This window comes from Mustela erminea, chromosome 2 (genome assembly GCF_009829155.1).
Source record: "Mustela erminea isolate mMusErm1 chromosome 2, mMusErm1.Pri, whole genome shotgun sequence".
Taxonomy (NCBI): domain Eukaryota; kingdom Metazoa; phylum Chordata; class Mammalia; order Carnivora; family Mustelidae; genus Mustela; species Mustela erminea.
In genome coordinates, this window is record NC_045615.1 from 103,766,962 (window position 1) to 103,782,612 (window position 15,651).

Genomic DNA, 15,651 nt, shown 5'->3' on the forward strand with positions numbered 1-15,651 from the left:
GCCCTCATCCTTCTGCAGCCACTGCCCCTTGTGTCAGCTTCCTTTTAGAGTGAAACTCCTTAAAGGGTATTGTCTGCTCCCCTCCCCTTCTTTCCTCGTCCCACTGATTGGATCCTTGCTACCGCTCTGTGGAGACTGCCTTTGTGAAGATGACCAGGAACACACTCTGACAAACACAGCTGCTGTGTACCCCCAGGACAGCCTCTCAACAGCAACTGATAGGGTTGACTGTGTACTCTTCCTGAAACACAGTCTTCTCAGGATGTCTGGGATCCCACTTTCCCCTGTTTTCTCCCTACCAGCCTCCCCTTCTTAACTCAAGGCTGCTCTGTCCTCTGCCTCCACTCCCTCCCTGGGTGATTTCACCTAGTCCTGTAACCTTAATTGATGGCAATTCCCAACTGTATCTCTGGCCTAGAGTCATCTCAACCCAGACTGACATATCCAGCTGCCTCCTAGGCATTTCCACTTGCATGTCCAACAGGCATCTCAAGCCACGCATATTTAAAATGGAACTCTTGAATTCCCAATGCTAATCCTCCAACAAATACATCCAAACCCCTCTTTCCTCAGTCTTCCCCATCTGAGTAAATAAAGACTCCACCTTCCTAGTGGCTTACATCAAAAATCTGGGAATAATACTTCCCTCTCTTATTTTCCTTCTGACCTCCATGCACTCCATCATGGAGTCTTACTGACACCACTTCCAAAATATATCCCAGGGCAAAGCACTTCTCCCATTTCCAGTTCACAGTGCCACAGTGGAGCAGACCACCATTGCCTCACACTCTGACTAATGTAGGAGTCATGGGGGGCTCCTGATTCCACTCCTGGCCTGCTGTATAATTCATGGTCCACCCAACAGCTACAGCGATCCTTGCCAAGCAAACACTGACATACTTCCCCTTACTTAGAACCTTCTAGGGCTTCCCACTGCACTGAGGATCAACTCCACTCCTGGGCCTACAAAACCTTGCATGAGATGGCCTTTGCTACACCATCTGATACTCATGTCTTCATGCTCATGAGTCTTCCTGCCATCTCTTGGGGCTGTCAGGCTCCTTCCTGACCCACCACCCTTGTCCTGGGAGCCCCTCTATTCATTGTCCCAGTCTTATCTCACTCAAGTGATTCAAATGCCATCTCTGACACTATCTCATGCAGCCACTCCCCCCAGCTGCAGGGCCCATCCCCCATAACCCTATCATCTTATTTTTCTTTGTGGCCCCGACAACACAGAATATGAGCCCACATTTCTTTTGTTAATGTTGGCATATGCCCTCCTAGAGTATCAGCTCCATGGGCACAGAGATTCTGCCTTGTCACTGTAGCTCCAAGGACTAAACCTGTTCCTGGCACATGCAAGTGCCCCATACTTCTTTGTTGCATAAATGAAGGAGTAAATTCTAGAAGGCAAGTCATCTTAAGCCAAGCTTCCTCCTTTTTGCCAAGCTCTGACCTATTCTGAATCTTCCTTCAGCTTCTAAGTCTATGGGCAGGATGAATACTGTTCTCCTGAATCCACCTCCAATAACAAACGTTCCTGCTTGGACAGCCCATCGACATGCTGACTCAACAACCCTGGGCAGATTTCCTACACCCTCTGAGCCTTGGTTTCCACACCTGTAAAATGGATGTAACAGTGTCTATCTTGTAAGGCTTCTGCAAGAATCAGATGACTTATGAAAAGTGTTGAGGAAGGCACCTAGAACTTATTTGGTGCCTCGATAAACTAAAAAAGAAATAAAATCCATGGTGATAGGTAATATTCGCTGGGTACTTGCTATGTGCCAAGGCACTATTTTAAGTACTTTATACTCACTGGACACCCATGAGTTAGGTAATCTTGCTACCCCATTTCCCACGTGAAGGAAACAGATCTAGAACCTGAGTACTTGGTCAAGCGGACATACTATTAAATGGGAGATTTACCATCCCAGTAACCCTGACACAGAGCTATCCACAGTGGCAGCTGCTATATTACTCACATCGATTTATTCTTTCAATGATCATTCATTCATTCCACTGACATTCATTCACTCAACACACATTTGAATGTGGACTGTGTAAAGAACGCTGTTCTAAGGTCTGGCATATAGCTGTGAACATGCCCAAAAGCCTGCTTTTACGTTCTTTTCGATACACAAGTAAAAAATAAAACATATGTAGCATGTCAGGTGGTGACAAGTGTTGTAGAGAAAACTAATGCAGGGAGGGGGAGGAAGTTTACACAGGGAGACATCTGGGAAGGTGACATTAAGCACAAACATTAAGCACAGAAGGAATGCAGATGAGCCATACAGATATCAGGGAGCAGCAATCTTAGTAGGGAGGTATAAAGACATGGGCTATTTTCAGGTATGCCAGTGAGGCCAGGGGGCTGGAGGCAGAGGAGGGCAGGAGAACAAGTAGTGGAATGAAGGCAGAGAGATGGGCAAGGGAGCTCATGAGGGTCTTGTATGAGCCACCATGATAACCTGGGTTCTCACCTGGAAAGAGATGGGCAGACCCTGGAAGATTCTAAGGAGAGGGATGGGATGGCTCCCTGACTGACATCTTTAATTAACAAGATCATACAGTCTTCTATGTTGACCATGGGCTATAGAAGTCAGAGTGGAAACAGGGAGACCAGCTGGGAAGATCTGATGATGGATCACTCAAGTACTGATGGTGATTAGACCAGGATGGCAGCAGTGGGACGTGGTCAGATCCTGGTATGTTCTGAAGACAGCTGATGGGGTTTACAGATGGACTGGACAGAGGCAGAGAGAAAGAGGAGCCAAGGATGCCACAAAGTGCTTCGGACCTAGCTCATGCACTGGACATGATGGTGTATTTTGTGCTATGCAGAGAATGTTAGAATCCCATTCAGGTCCGACTTGAAATATTTGCAAACAGGGCCACACACCCTCTAAGCAAGCTCATCATATTAATATATTCTTTCCGAAAATAACCCCCAACCTGACAGTGTCCCAGTGAAGATGGAAACCTTACCTGCAAAATAATTTACGAAGTTGACTCACTGGGGTTCAGACATGGGGATTTTAATGATTTTCCCCCCATTTTTCCCAGGGGATGAACATGGCAACAGAAACAAGGGAGACAGGGCCATGCCATTTCTGAGCACAGAACCCCAACTTGGACACTTGACCCATCATTCTGAGCTTTCCTATAGTGCAGAATTTTCCTGTGCAGCCCAGAAGATTATCAGCTCCCAGAAGAAGGGGCCAAATACAAGGAAAAGTGAAAAGGTGTTGAGGAGAGTGGAGAGTAGGTCACCTGAGAAAGGGCCAAAGGGACTCAGCACACTGAGCCTGGACAAGAGAAGGCTCAGAGAAAATGTGAGAGCTTCCACTATGTCATGCTTTAGCTCAATGCGCAGGACCAAGTGGTGGAAGACACAGGGAATATTTAGGTTGGATTTAGAAAGTACTTCTGGAAAGGCCTAGTGGAATGGGGAGCCTTTGGATATATGGCTGCCACCACCCACCCTTCCAAAAATTCTTTAGCCTGGCTTAGCCTATAAACCAAGATCATACCTTGTTTCCACCAATCCTCACTTTCCTCATGTCCACCCATTCTTGCTTACCCAGCCAGAATTCCATGATCCATCATTTTAAACATCCATATACCCTCAGCTCCTTGACCCACTGACCCAATTGCCTTCATTATACATGCTTGGCAAACTCCAGCTCTGGTTAGATCCTGACCTACCTCACCCATGCACCACAAAGCTCAGCTTGGCTGGAGAAAAACTCACAACTGTGTTGACTGGTGTCACTTGAAATCCAGGAGCACTGATCTCAAGTGGGCTTTTAGGACACCTGGCAGCCATTCTGTGGTTCCCTGGATTATTCGGTCTCCTGTTCTCCTACAGGACTATTTCACACATCTTCTCTCTCTCCACATCCCTTCTCAGCTGATGACCCTGCTTTTTATGCCACCAAAAAAGCAGAAACAATCCAGAGAGGATGTCATGTGTTCCCTCCACATGCATCGACTCCCTGCTTCTGTGCACACACACTGTCTCCCCTCGTGTTCCTATGGATGTACCATCCCTGTTCTCATCTAAGGCTGACCCCTCCAGTTACTGACCAGTTCCCCTGTCCCTCTCAGCTGCACAAAAGTAGCTTCAGCAAGTTTCATCTCTTGCTCCTGACTACCGATTTCCCCCTGTGCTGGAACAACTCATTTACACCCTGCTGTAGCTCCCATCTTAGAAGGAAACTATACTCATCTAGACTTATTGTCTCAAGTTATTCTTCTCTCTTAAACCCACTCCAGTGTTGGTCTTCCCCATCATGCCTTTGGAACACCCTTTCACATTGCCAAATCCATCAACCTCAGCTCAGGCCGGGTTTTCGTTTCTCAGCAACTCTGAACACAGGGGATCAACACTTCCTTCCTTCACATGTTTTCCAGCCCTCATGCAGCAGTGGGTCTGTCCCTTCCTCACTGGCTGATCCTTATCATCTTCCCAACCTCTCAGTGTTGGAGGGCTCCTGGTCTCAGCCCCTGAGCCCATTCCTTTGGCCTCCATACACTTCCTAGGTGATCTCATTTCCCGGCTTTTAGTGTCACCAATGTACTGATGACACCCAGACATACATCCAAGCTCTGCACTCCCCTCTGAGGGCGAGATCCATATATCTAACCACTTCCTGCATGTCTTCACAAGGGTGTCTAACAGGCAATTCACGGTGAATATACCTAAAACAGAGTTCCTAATATTGTTCTTCCTTTGCCCTCAAAAACCCCTATTCCTCACATGGGCTTCCCTACCTCAAAACAAAACAAACAAACGAAAAACCCAAACCAAAACAACACACCATAATCCTTGCAAATGCTCAGGCCAAAAACGTTAGCATTATTTTTTACTTCTCCACATATCATACGTCAGTAAGGTCTGTGTTCTCTACTTCCCCACATATCATACGTCAGTAAGGTCTGTGTTCTCTACTTCCAAAATATGTCCCAAATGCATAAAATTCTTTCTGCCTTTCACTGTGTCTTGTTACACACCTGGTGACACCTGGATGATGGCACAATGCTCCTAACTGGCCTCCCCAGATGCACTGATAACAGCAAGCCTTTCAAACTGAGAGGCAGACCCACTCTTAAAACACTCCAGTAACTTCCCGTCTTACTCAGAGTAAAAGCCAAAGTCCCAACTCTGCCCCACAAGGCCCTCTGGATCCAATCTCAGTGACCTCCCCAGCTTCAGTTTCTACTCATTGACTTGGCCCCAGCCACAGTGACATCCTGTCTTACCTCCAAGGAAGCTGAGCCTGTTCACCCCGCCCCCCCAGGATATTTACGCTTACTGCTCCCTCTGCCAGGAGACCTGTGACCCCAGGGACTTTATTCCCTTTGTTCACCCCTGAGTGCTTGGCACATAGCAAGTGCTCAATAAATACTTTCTGGGAAAATAAGTGCATGAGTGAATGAAAGTATGCAAGCAGGAGAAAAGCGGCCACCTTGGGAAGTAATAGTAGAAAACCCCTCAAGCATCAAGCATTCCTTCATGAGTTCTTCCATCTATCCAACAAATGTTTATTGCTTGCCTAGCATGTGCCAGCTTCTGCACCATGTGGGCTCATATATACACATGTTTTCTGTATCAAGGAGCTCCCCTTGCAGGGAAACGACATAAATGTAATTGTAATTAAGTGGTAACAGCATAAAAATGCTAAGTGATGTGACAGATGAAAAGAGAAAGTCCTATGTGAGCCCAGAGGAGGCCAGTGTTTGGTTCTAACAGATGTGTGGCGGGCAGTGTGGGACAGGAGTGACTATTTGTTGAGTTTTAACTGTCATTTCCAGCTCGTGCATCAGTAATGCCAAATGGGTCCTGTCCACAATCAGACAAACAGATGCTGCGGAAACAACTTGTAGCAAAGTTGCTGCACGTTTGGGGTTGGCTGATTCCCTGTTTTAGACTTCGGACTGCTGCCTTCCTGAAGTCCACGTCCGCCAGGCCCAGTCTTTTTCTGCATCGTCTGCCTTGAACCCCAGGATGGCTTTCTTCCCCCAGAGTCCTTGCCACCCTCACAGTGCATGGCAAGCCTCCGAGGCTGGCAGAATGGAGGTGGAGTATCAGGAGTCCCAGTGGGGACCTGTCCCTCAGCTCTCCCCCTCATCCCCTGCTTTGTGTCTGTGGCTGCTCAAGACTCCCAGCTGGCCCTTCTCCAGAAGACTGCCTACCCCAGATGACGTCCCCTCCTCCAGAGCAGCCTGCAGCCCCTGACTGGAGAGTGCTGGGAGGAGAATGTGGCCCCAGGTGGGAGAGCTCCAGGGTATGATTCATGCTCCAGACCCCTGCAGGCCGGCCAAGGCCAGACTGGATCAGAGAGCACAGACTGCCTTCCCTCTCTTCCCCCTTTTCTCTCTTCTGCTTCTACCACCTGCAAGGGAACTCCTGAAGAGCCCTCCCTCCACAAAACATATCATGCCCCTCACAGGCTCTGCTCCTGGAACTAGCTTTCCTAAGACAATTCCAGCCTGAAAGAGGAGACGGTCAGCAACCAGTGTGTCTGTTCTATTATGGATTGAACTGTGTGCCAATTCCTCTTAAAGACCTAACCCCTACCCGATGACTGTATCTGGAAATTGGGCATTCAAGGGGTAATTATGGTCCTAAAGAGGGTCCTAATCCGATGGGACCGGGGTCCTTATAAGAAGAACAGACACCAGGGGTGCTCTCACATAGGAAAAGAGGCCATGTGAGGACACCGTGAGAAAGTGTCCTCACAGGGAGGACACCTCAGGAGCAGCCAATCCCAATGCCGTCTTCATCTTGGATTTGCAGCCTCTCCAACTGAGAGAAAAGAAATTTCTGTTGTTTAAGCCTTGTATGTGCTTGCCATGTACCCTGCGGGTTCCTCCAGCAAGCATCTAAAGAGCTAATGTTTTTTCTCATTCCCATAAAGTAAAGACGCACTTTAAAATCTCGAAGTAGGGGCACCTGGGTGGCTCAGTGGGTTAAGCCTCTGCCTTCAGCTCAGGTCATGATCCCAGGGTCCTGGGATCGAGCCCTGCATCAGGCTCTCTGCTCAGCGGGGAGCCTGCTTCCTCCTCTCTCTCTCTCTCTCTGCCTGCCCCTCTGCCTACTTGTGATCTCAGTCTGTCAAATAAATAAATAAAATCTTTAAAAAAATAAAATAAAATCTTGAAGTAGAACAAGAAGAGAAAAATAACACTTTTGAGAACCTGCTATTTGCCTGGCATGATGTATGGGAGACTGGTTGTTACTGCTTGTTCAATCTCATCACCCTTCTTCTGGTGGGAGTCCCCTGGATTTCCTCTAAGAAACATTCCCGTCCTCACTTTATGTCACAACCCCACCCCACTGTGGCTCCAGGAATGGGCACATGGTACAGTAATTTTAAATTAAGTTTTGAATGCTACTTACCAGGATTTCTCAACCTGGGAACTATTAACATTTGGGGCCAGAAAATTCTCTGTGGGGGGGGGGGCTGTTCTGGGCATTGCAGAATGCTCAGCTCAGCCTCCTTGGCCTCTGCTAGGTGCTGGTAGCACCCCCTAGCTGTGACAACCAGAAACACCTCTCAATATTGTCAAATGTCCCTGGCAGGGGCAAAACTGGCCCTGGTTGAGAAGCTCCAAGGGTATGCAACCTCACACAAGTAGATGAGATGCAGGCTTGGGACTTTGCTAAAATTCCTGGCAGGAGAAGCCTGTGTTGGGGATGCTGAGCAGGAGCAGTGTCACCCTGGGCTGCCGGGGCCATCTTGCCCTCACGGGGGAGAGAGCACCTATACCTGAAGCCAACGCAGACCAAGGCAGAGCTGAGACAGAGAAAACAGGTGGATTCAGCTGAGCTATATTCCAGATGCGTGAGCCAATTAGTTCCATCTGGGCCCGAGCCAGACTGGTTGGGGTTCCTGTCACATGCGTGAGTGACATGACGCATTTTGTAAATAGTATCTCCTGCCACCCTCACAAGCCATCCCCGTAGGGGGGCTTGCTTACCTGGAATTTACAGATTTAAAACTGAAAGGGGCACAAGCTGCCTCTTCTTGCATCTCTACTCCCCATCCCCCCTCCGCAGGGTTTTCAGGTGCCGCCATGACGTGCAGAGTGGATTGTTGACAGCTAGGCAGCAGGCTCGCACTCTGCCGTTTGTCGCTGAGACCCAAGTACTGGTCACAGTGTCTGACTCCCAGTCAGTGTTCAAAAATATTTGCTGGGTGAACGAATGTGGTTATGCAGCTTGCTCAAGAAGATGCCTGAGCTGGTGGTGGGTATTATGGAGGGTACGTATTGCATGGAGCACTGGGTGTGGTGCATAAACAATGAATTCTGACACATTGAGAAGAAATTAAAAAAATAAAAATTTTTAAAAAAGGAAATTAAAAATAGGGATTCCCTATGACCCTGCAATTGCACTACTGGGTATTTACCCCAAAGATACAGATGTAGCGAAAAGAAGAGCCATGTACCCCAATGTTCATAGCAGCAAAGGCCACAGTCGCCAAACTGTGGAAAGAACCAAGATGCCCTTCAACAGGGGAATGGATAAGGAAGATTTGGTCCATATACACTATGGAGTATTATGCCTCCTTCAGAAAGGATGAATACCCAACTTTTGTATCAACATGGACGGGACTGGAAGAGATTATGCTGAGTGAAATAAGTCAAGCAGTGAGAGTCAATTATCATATGGTTTCACTTATTTGTGGAGCATAAGGAATAACACGGAGGACATGGGGAGATGGAGAGGAGAAGTGAGTTGGGGGAAATCAGAGGGGGAGACGAGCCATGAGAGACTGTGGACACTGAAAAACAATCTGAGGATTTTGGAGGGGTGGGGAGTGGGAGGTTGGGTAAGCCTGGTCGTGGGTATTATGGAGGGCATGTATTGCATGGAACACTGGGTGTAGTACATAAACAATGAATTCTGGTACACTAAAAAGAAATTTAAAAATTAATTAATTTTTAAAAAAGATGCCCAAGGACCCAATTTCAAAGCCCAAGTGAATTTCCCTCTGTTTTTTTGCACATTTCCTCTGCTCTGCTCTAAAGGGAAAAACTATATCCATTAGCATTAAGGAGGCCAACTTCAGTGTGACTGGAAGAACATATTCACAGCCAGCTCTGTCGAATGATGGGCTCCTGGGCTGTAGAGGACCGTGCGAGGATGGGGACAAGGATGACAATGACAACATAAAGTGGGCACTGACACACCATGTCAACCACTGGGATGAGTGCTTTATACCCCCCATCTCATTTCATCTTCATGACAACCCTCGGACAGGCCATTGCTGTATCTTCCTTTTGCTATTAACTAAGCCAAGCTTGGAGAACTTGAGTGACTCATACATGGCACCAACCTCTAGCCAGCATCCATGTGCCAACATGGTCACCAACCTAACTCATGAGGGAAAGAGGGCTCTGTCACTAGAGCCAGGTGGCCAGAGATAGGTGACCCCAAAAAAGTGGAGGGATTCAACCAAAATTCTCCAAGCCAAAGACTCCAGGAGACAAGGAACTTGTACCCCCAAGAGAGATAAATTCAGCATGTCCTAGCAAGGAATAGCTCCCTACAGGACCTGCCAGGGACCAGACCCACCTGACTCCAAGGACCCCCAACTGCACCTAAATTTTCTCCCACCAGTCTCAAGTTTGAGCCCCTACTGTGGGACCCCATCCCAACCTTGCACATTAAGCGCAGCCTCTTCTTTCTCCCCAACAGCCCCTGCCCAGGGAGACAATGAGGCATCAAGAAGTAGTTTCAATAGACACCACATGATAGGAAAGTCACAGGCTCTGGTCAAACAGACCGGATCTGAATCTCAGGTCAACCTTGTTCTCTGTCACCTCAGGCAAGTTGCTAGGCCTCTAAGGGCCTCAGATTCATCACCTGTAGAATAGGAACAACAATACAGAGTTGCAGAAGTGAGGAAGTATGGAATGTCAAGCACTGCTGTGCAGCAAGGAGTGAATAAATGGCAGCAGACTTCTTTCGGTTTTGCTCCTTTTCCTCCCAACAGAGTTCCTACTCAAGCTGAGACTTCATCTCAGTTCAACCTTTATTCCTGTGATGATGAAAAAAAGGAACTGGCAGCTGGCCAGGGCATAAGGACCAACACCTTTTGATAGAATCTCTCTCCAGCCTAGAACTCCTCCTTCACTTAGAAAAGCACTTTCTTTGAAACCTACTCTCTCTTTTCCATTCCTTCCATTTTTGTTTTTAACCATGCTGCTGGAAGTGGCAAAGCCGCTTTCGTTGCCTTCATTTTACATGTGGGGAAGGTGCTGGATGAGAGGTGAGGGCGCAAAGTCCCACATCACACACCTGGCAAGCTGGGGCATCAGGACTTGCTGGGCTACAGCATCCTGACCCCAACTACAGTGTGGCTGTCCCTGTACCATCCACTTGGGTTCAGAGACTCCTTAGGGGACAGCCTGGGGGTGTAATTGCCATGGCCAGATACTAGGCAGGTGTATGTGACAGGCCATAACTCCAGGGGCCAGCGGTGACTCTATCTAACTAGAATAGGTCAGAGGACTGGGGCTTAGTAACAGTACCTCATGGATCCTGGTCGTGGAGGCTGATCAGGGGGCCAGCTAGTCACCTCCCTGTGGTCAAACGGTCACAGATTTTATAGTACCACTGCCAGCAGAGCCCTACTCAAGATTGGCTTGGCACAGCGGAAGGGGTACCAAGCTGTATAGCTGGGTCCAACCTGAGCTCAGGCACCGTGTAAGCTCTCAACTCCATGCCCCATCCAAGACCTCAGGCAGTGGAGCAAACAAAAGACAGTGTGTGTGTGTGTGTGTGTGTGTGTGTGTGTGTGTGTGTATGTGTGTGCGCGCGTGCCTGGAACACTGGGGGACATCAGCAAATGGCAGCCCTCATTCCACTATGCAATAGCTGTATTTCTCTGGAGGGCAGAGTTCCCACAAGTTACCACCTGGAAGTGGCCTTAGGGTCAAGGTAGATGTCAGCACCTCCCCTGCCTCACTGGGGGACCGCATGAGCATGATACGCATGTTTACAGGATGGCTTCCTGCCCTAGCCTCACGAGAGCCTGCTCTGAAACACCATCAGCTCTAACTTGCTCCTTACTGGGCATGTGAGGCCGAGGGTCAAGGAAGGGGTAGCGACTTTTTAAATAGTGCTTCTGTAGCCCTGAGGAGTGGAAAGATTTTCTGGGGTCGGCTGAATCTCCTTTCCAGTTCAGGTCACTGCAATATGGAGAGCTGGGGAGCACCTGCTATGTGAGGGTATCAGGAGGGTGAGGAGGAGGACAGCAAGCCATTTGGGAAGTAAGAGTACCTTCTACTTAGTGGATTCCTGTTAACGGGCTCTTCTCCCTCTACTCACTTTCTCTGGTCCCTGTAACATTTCCTGCAGGCACTTTATAGAGGAGGAAATTGAGTTTCAGATACATTAAAGGACTTGGCCAAAGGCACACAACTGGAGAGTGGAAGGCTCATGAGTCAAGTTCAGGCACGAATGCTGCAGAGACTCTACTTTTCCCTTAACACCTCAAAATCCCCCAGGAAGTTCCAAGTGAAGATGGAGAGAAAGTGTCTGGGGAAATGTACTGATAATCAGTCCGATCTCAGAGAAGTCTTCAGGACAGAAAGAAGTGAGAAATGAAACTGAGGAAGTAAACTGGACCTGACTAGAGAGGACCCAGGTGGGAAATTTCAACATGAAATGTTTGACACTCGCTGCAGCTGTACTTGGAATACAAAAGGTCTGAAAAAAACTCAATGTCCATCCATGGGAGATTGGTGTAGTAAGTTATCATTCAGTCATATAACAAAACACTGTCCTATAAGGACCTACCTGGAACAATCGCTAAGACGCTCTGCTGACCCTTCTGCATCTGCCCCTGCAGCCAGATCCATCTCCTCCCTCCCTGTCCTGCTCTGAGCCCTGGGAGCTGGTCCTCCCCGAGCAGGCTCCTGGTGTTTCTGGTTATTACTAGGGTTTGACCAATGATGGGCACTGGTGGTAGGTTGGATGGTGGGGGAAGAGACAAGGCAGGATATTTCTCCCCTACTCCCTCCCTGTTCAGACAATGCGGCCTGACATAGCCCAGTTTCACACAGCCCTCACAACCTCAGCTCCTGCTTGTCGGCCTTGTCCATGGTCTTCACTCCTCCCTGACCTCGGGAGCCCTATCTCCTCCCCTTGCTTTTCTGGCATCATTAAAATCTCTCCAGCTGAACTGTTTAAATGGAATTCTGTTGCCTTCTGGGACCTTCACTATGATACAGACATATTATAAATACCACAGAGAGGATCCCCAAGCAAAGACAGCCCCCACTAACCTCCCAAGAACTTTTCCGATCAGCTTCACCATTAAAGTCCCCACGAGGCCACCGATGGCGAATATGGACACCGTCACAGACCAGAGTAGAGTCAGAGTATCTGGGTCTATAGGATGCCCATGCCTTCTTTCCCATGATTCATTGTAGAAGGACTTGATGTACTGAAAACAAAGAATAAACCATGTTATTCCATCCTGTTGCTTGAAACCAACCAGTAGGTAAAGAAAAACAGCTTTTATAGAGCATTTTCTGCAGACTAGGCATTTGGCTAAGTTCTGTTTGAGCTTTATTCCATTGAACCCTTCTAACAAATTTTGTGGATGGGCCCTATTTTGCCTCATTTTGCAGATAGGGAAACTGAAGCTCAGAGAGACAAAATGACTTGTTCTCTAAGTGGCAAACCTGGAAGTCAAACTCAGATCTGACCCCAAACCCAGGGTAACCACTTATACCCAAGCTTCTCCAACTCTGGCACACAGCAGAACCAACAGAAAATGTGTTAAAAATGCACATATCCGATATAACAGAAAGTCTTTCCCACCTTGAGGTAGGCAAAGACACACCATAAAACAAAAACAAAATATTCTTTTGGGTTTCAGCAACATTAAAGTGTTTATTTTTCAAAAGATACCTTGAAAAAATGAAAAGACAAGCCACAGACTGAGAAAATGCATTCACAACACATATACTATAAAGGACTTATATCCACAATACATAAAGAATTCAATAAGACAAACAACCCAATTAAATGAGCAAAGGACTTGAACAGACTCCAGAGAAAATCCAAATGACCAGTAAGTTAATGTCATGATGCTCAATGTCATTAGTCAACAGGCAAATGCAAATTAAAACCATAACAAGATACCACGTGGCATTGTCCAGCTCCCCACTGTTGTCAGTCCTGATTTGATGGGTTTGTGATGGTGACTGGGTGATTCTGATGTGCAACGAAGACTGAGGTCATGGCATTAAGCTCCTCAAGGGAGCTCCATCCCCAAGATGCTCAGTTATCTACTGATATGGGACATGGGCCCACAAACCTTTCCAGAGCTATATATGACACTCAAGAATAAGCATAGTTTCCAGAGACACATATCTGAGCTTGAATCCCAGCACAATAACAATTTCCTAATGATTTAAACCAGCTGGACCTCTGCTTCCTCATCTGCAAAATGGGAATCTCATCTGCAAAATGGGAATGATATCTCAGGGCTGTTATGAGGGTCACAGTAGAGATTGGAGCAGTGGCCAGTGCCTGGGTGAAGCTCACACAATCTCCAGGAGGCTAAAAACTAACAGGTATGGTAGGACCAAGTAGTGATCAGCAGTGTACTCTCATGCGCTGTGTTTAATTTGTATAACTGTCTTGGAAAACAGTTCGGCATCAGCTAGTAAAGTTGAAGATGCCCTAAACCTGCAGCCCAGCAAATTTATTTCTAGAAAATTCCTCTTAAAAAATTCCTCTTTTTCACCTCTCCTAGGACATATCTACTCAAAATTCCATGTAGCATTGCTTACAACACCCCTAAATGGGAAACAACCCAGACGCTCACCCACAGTAGAACAGATAAATTGTGGAACAGTCATCAAATGAAAAACACTAGCACCACAAACATGAATGAGTTACAGCAATGTGCAAACACACATGTAATAAAATCTCACACAAAATAGCATTGAACAAAATAAGCCAGAAACAAAAGAATACATATAGTATGATACCATATGTAAATTCAAAAATATGCAAATATAGATGTTTGGGGGGAATTACAAATAGATTGTAAAACCACAAAGGAAAACAAAGAATTATTGCAAATGTCAGGGCAGTGGTTACTTCTGAGGGGGGGTTGGTGGAAGAAATGATCTGGGTGAGGCATCTGGCAGAATCCTCTGTTCTTAATCTTCTTATACTTAGCAGGGTGCTAGATTTATAATCATTCTTTAATGGGTTGAACTGTGTCTTCCCTCAAAATTAATAGGTTGAGTCCTAACCCACAGTGCCTCAAACTGTGAGGTATTTTGAGAGAGTCTTTACAGAGGTAATCAAGTTAAAACGAGGTCATTAGGGTGGACCTGGTCCAAAATGACTAGCATCCTTACAAAAGGGGGAGACGTGGACACAGCGGCCCGGGGAAGAGGGAAGACCATGTGAAGAAGCACAGGCTGGAGACAGCCACCCGCAAGCCAAGGAGGGGGCCTAGAACAGACCCGTCCCTCACAGGCCCGGGAAGAAACTGACCCCACCAGCTCTCTGATCTCACACCTCTGTCTCCAGGGCCGGGAGACAATAAACACCTGTTGTTTCCTAGTTTGGGCAGGCCCAGCAGGCTGACACACGGTGTCACCACTGGGCCCACCCACGCCGGTCCGGGCACCACACCCCTCGTGGGGCCACCACAGCTGCTGCAGGCTCAGCTAGCTCACCCAGGAACCGCGTGCTGTCAGAGGCTGCACATCAACGCTGATCCTTAGTGTCCGTGTCCTCTGTGGCCCATGTCACCCTTTGTCTGCCCGCATCAGGAGCCCCCTTCCCATTTGGGGGAGCTTCCTGCCCCACAGTCCTGTCAGGACTCCTCACGACTCTGTGTCCATGGCGCCAGATGCCTGCTCTCCAAGCATTCCCCTAGCAGCTAGCAAGCAGCCGCGTGACTCAGGATCAGCCAATCAGAGGCCTGGATTCTCCGAGAGGCAGGACTCTGCGAGAGGCGGGACCCTGCGGGAGGCGGGGCTCTTCGGGAGGCGGGGCTCTGCGAGAGGCGGGGCTCTTCGGGAGGCGGGGCTCTGTGGGAGGCGGGGCTGTGTGGGAGGCGGGGCTGTGTGGGAGGCGGGGCTCTGTGGGAGGCTGGGCTGGGACTCCTTCCAGGGCGGCTCTGGTTCTGGGAACGGCTGCAATGGGGGAGCCCCGGTGTCCTGTACCAGCTGAGCACTAGCTGGCAGTGGCAGCTCCTGGGCGTGAGGTGGGGCGTCACCCAGACTGCAGCGCTTCTGGGCTTGGCTCACCAGCCCTGCCAACAACCTGCGAGCTGCTCTCTATTTTGTCAACAACTCTTTCAGCTTCAATCAGACAAAATTGCTGTTGTTGTTTCCAACTGCTGAAACTCTACTAAAACACAGAGATTATCCTATTTCAGCCCCACGGCAACCCGGGTGGCAGAATGCCTCATTGACAGATGAATGAGCCGAGAGTTGTCAACTTGCCCACGATCATGGTCACCTGTTAAACAGGTGGAGGAGGGGAGGGTTGTGTGAGGTCGGCCTCACATCTGAGCACTGAAGGACAGCTCCGCTATCAGGACTCCGAGTCAAGGTGGCAATACTAAGCAGCCAAGTACAATGTTTCACTTA

At 48.2% G+C, this 15,651-nt stretch overlaps 1 protein-coding gene across 13 annotated transcripts in view; it reads right to left on the reverse strand.

Annotated features, from left to right (window-relative positions):
- Positions 1-15,651, reverse strand: part of SLC2A9 (solute carrier family 2 member 9) — a 224,030-nt gene that overhangs the window by 151,420 nt on the left and 56,959 nt on the right. For 12 of the 13 annotated variants that reach the window (XR_004283361.1, XM_032333832.1, XM_032333833.1 and 9 more), the window contains one exon: positions 12,310-12,470. Coding sequence is in view for 12 of the 13 variants with exons in the window: in XM_032333832.1 (XP_032189723.1) it covers positions 12,310-12,470 (161 nt within the window). In the remaining variant the exon portion in view is untranslated. Of the gene's footprint in view, positions 1-12,309; positions 12,471-14,730; positions 14,878-15,651 lie in introns of those variants that run through there. The other variant, XM_032333840.1, reaches the window with a different exon arrangement.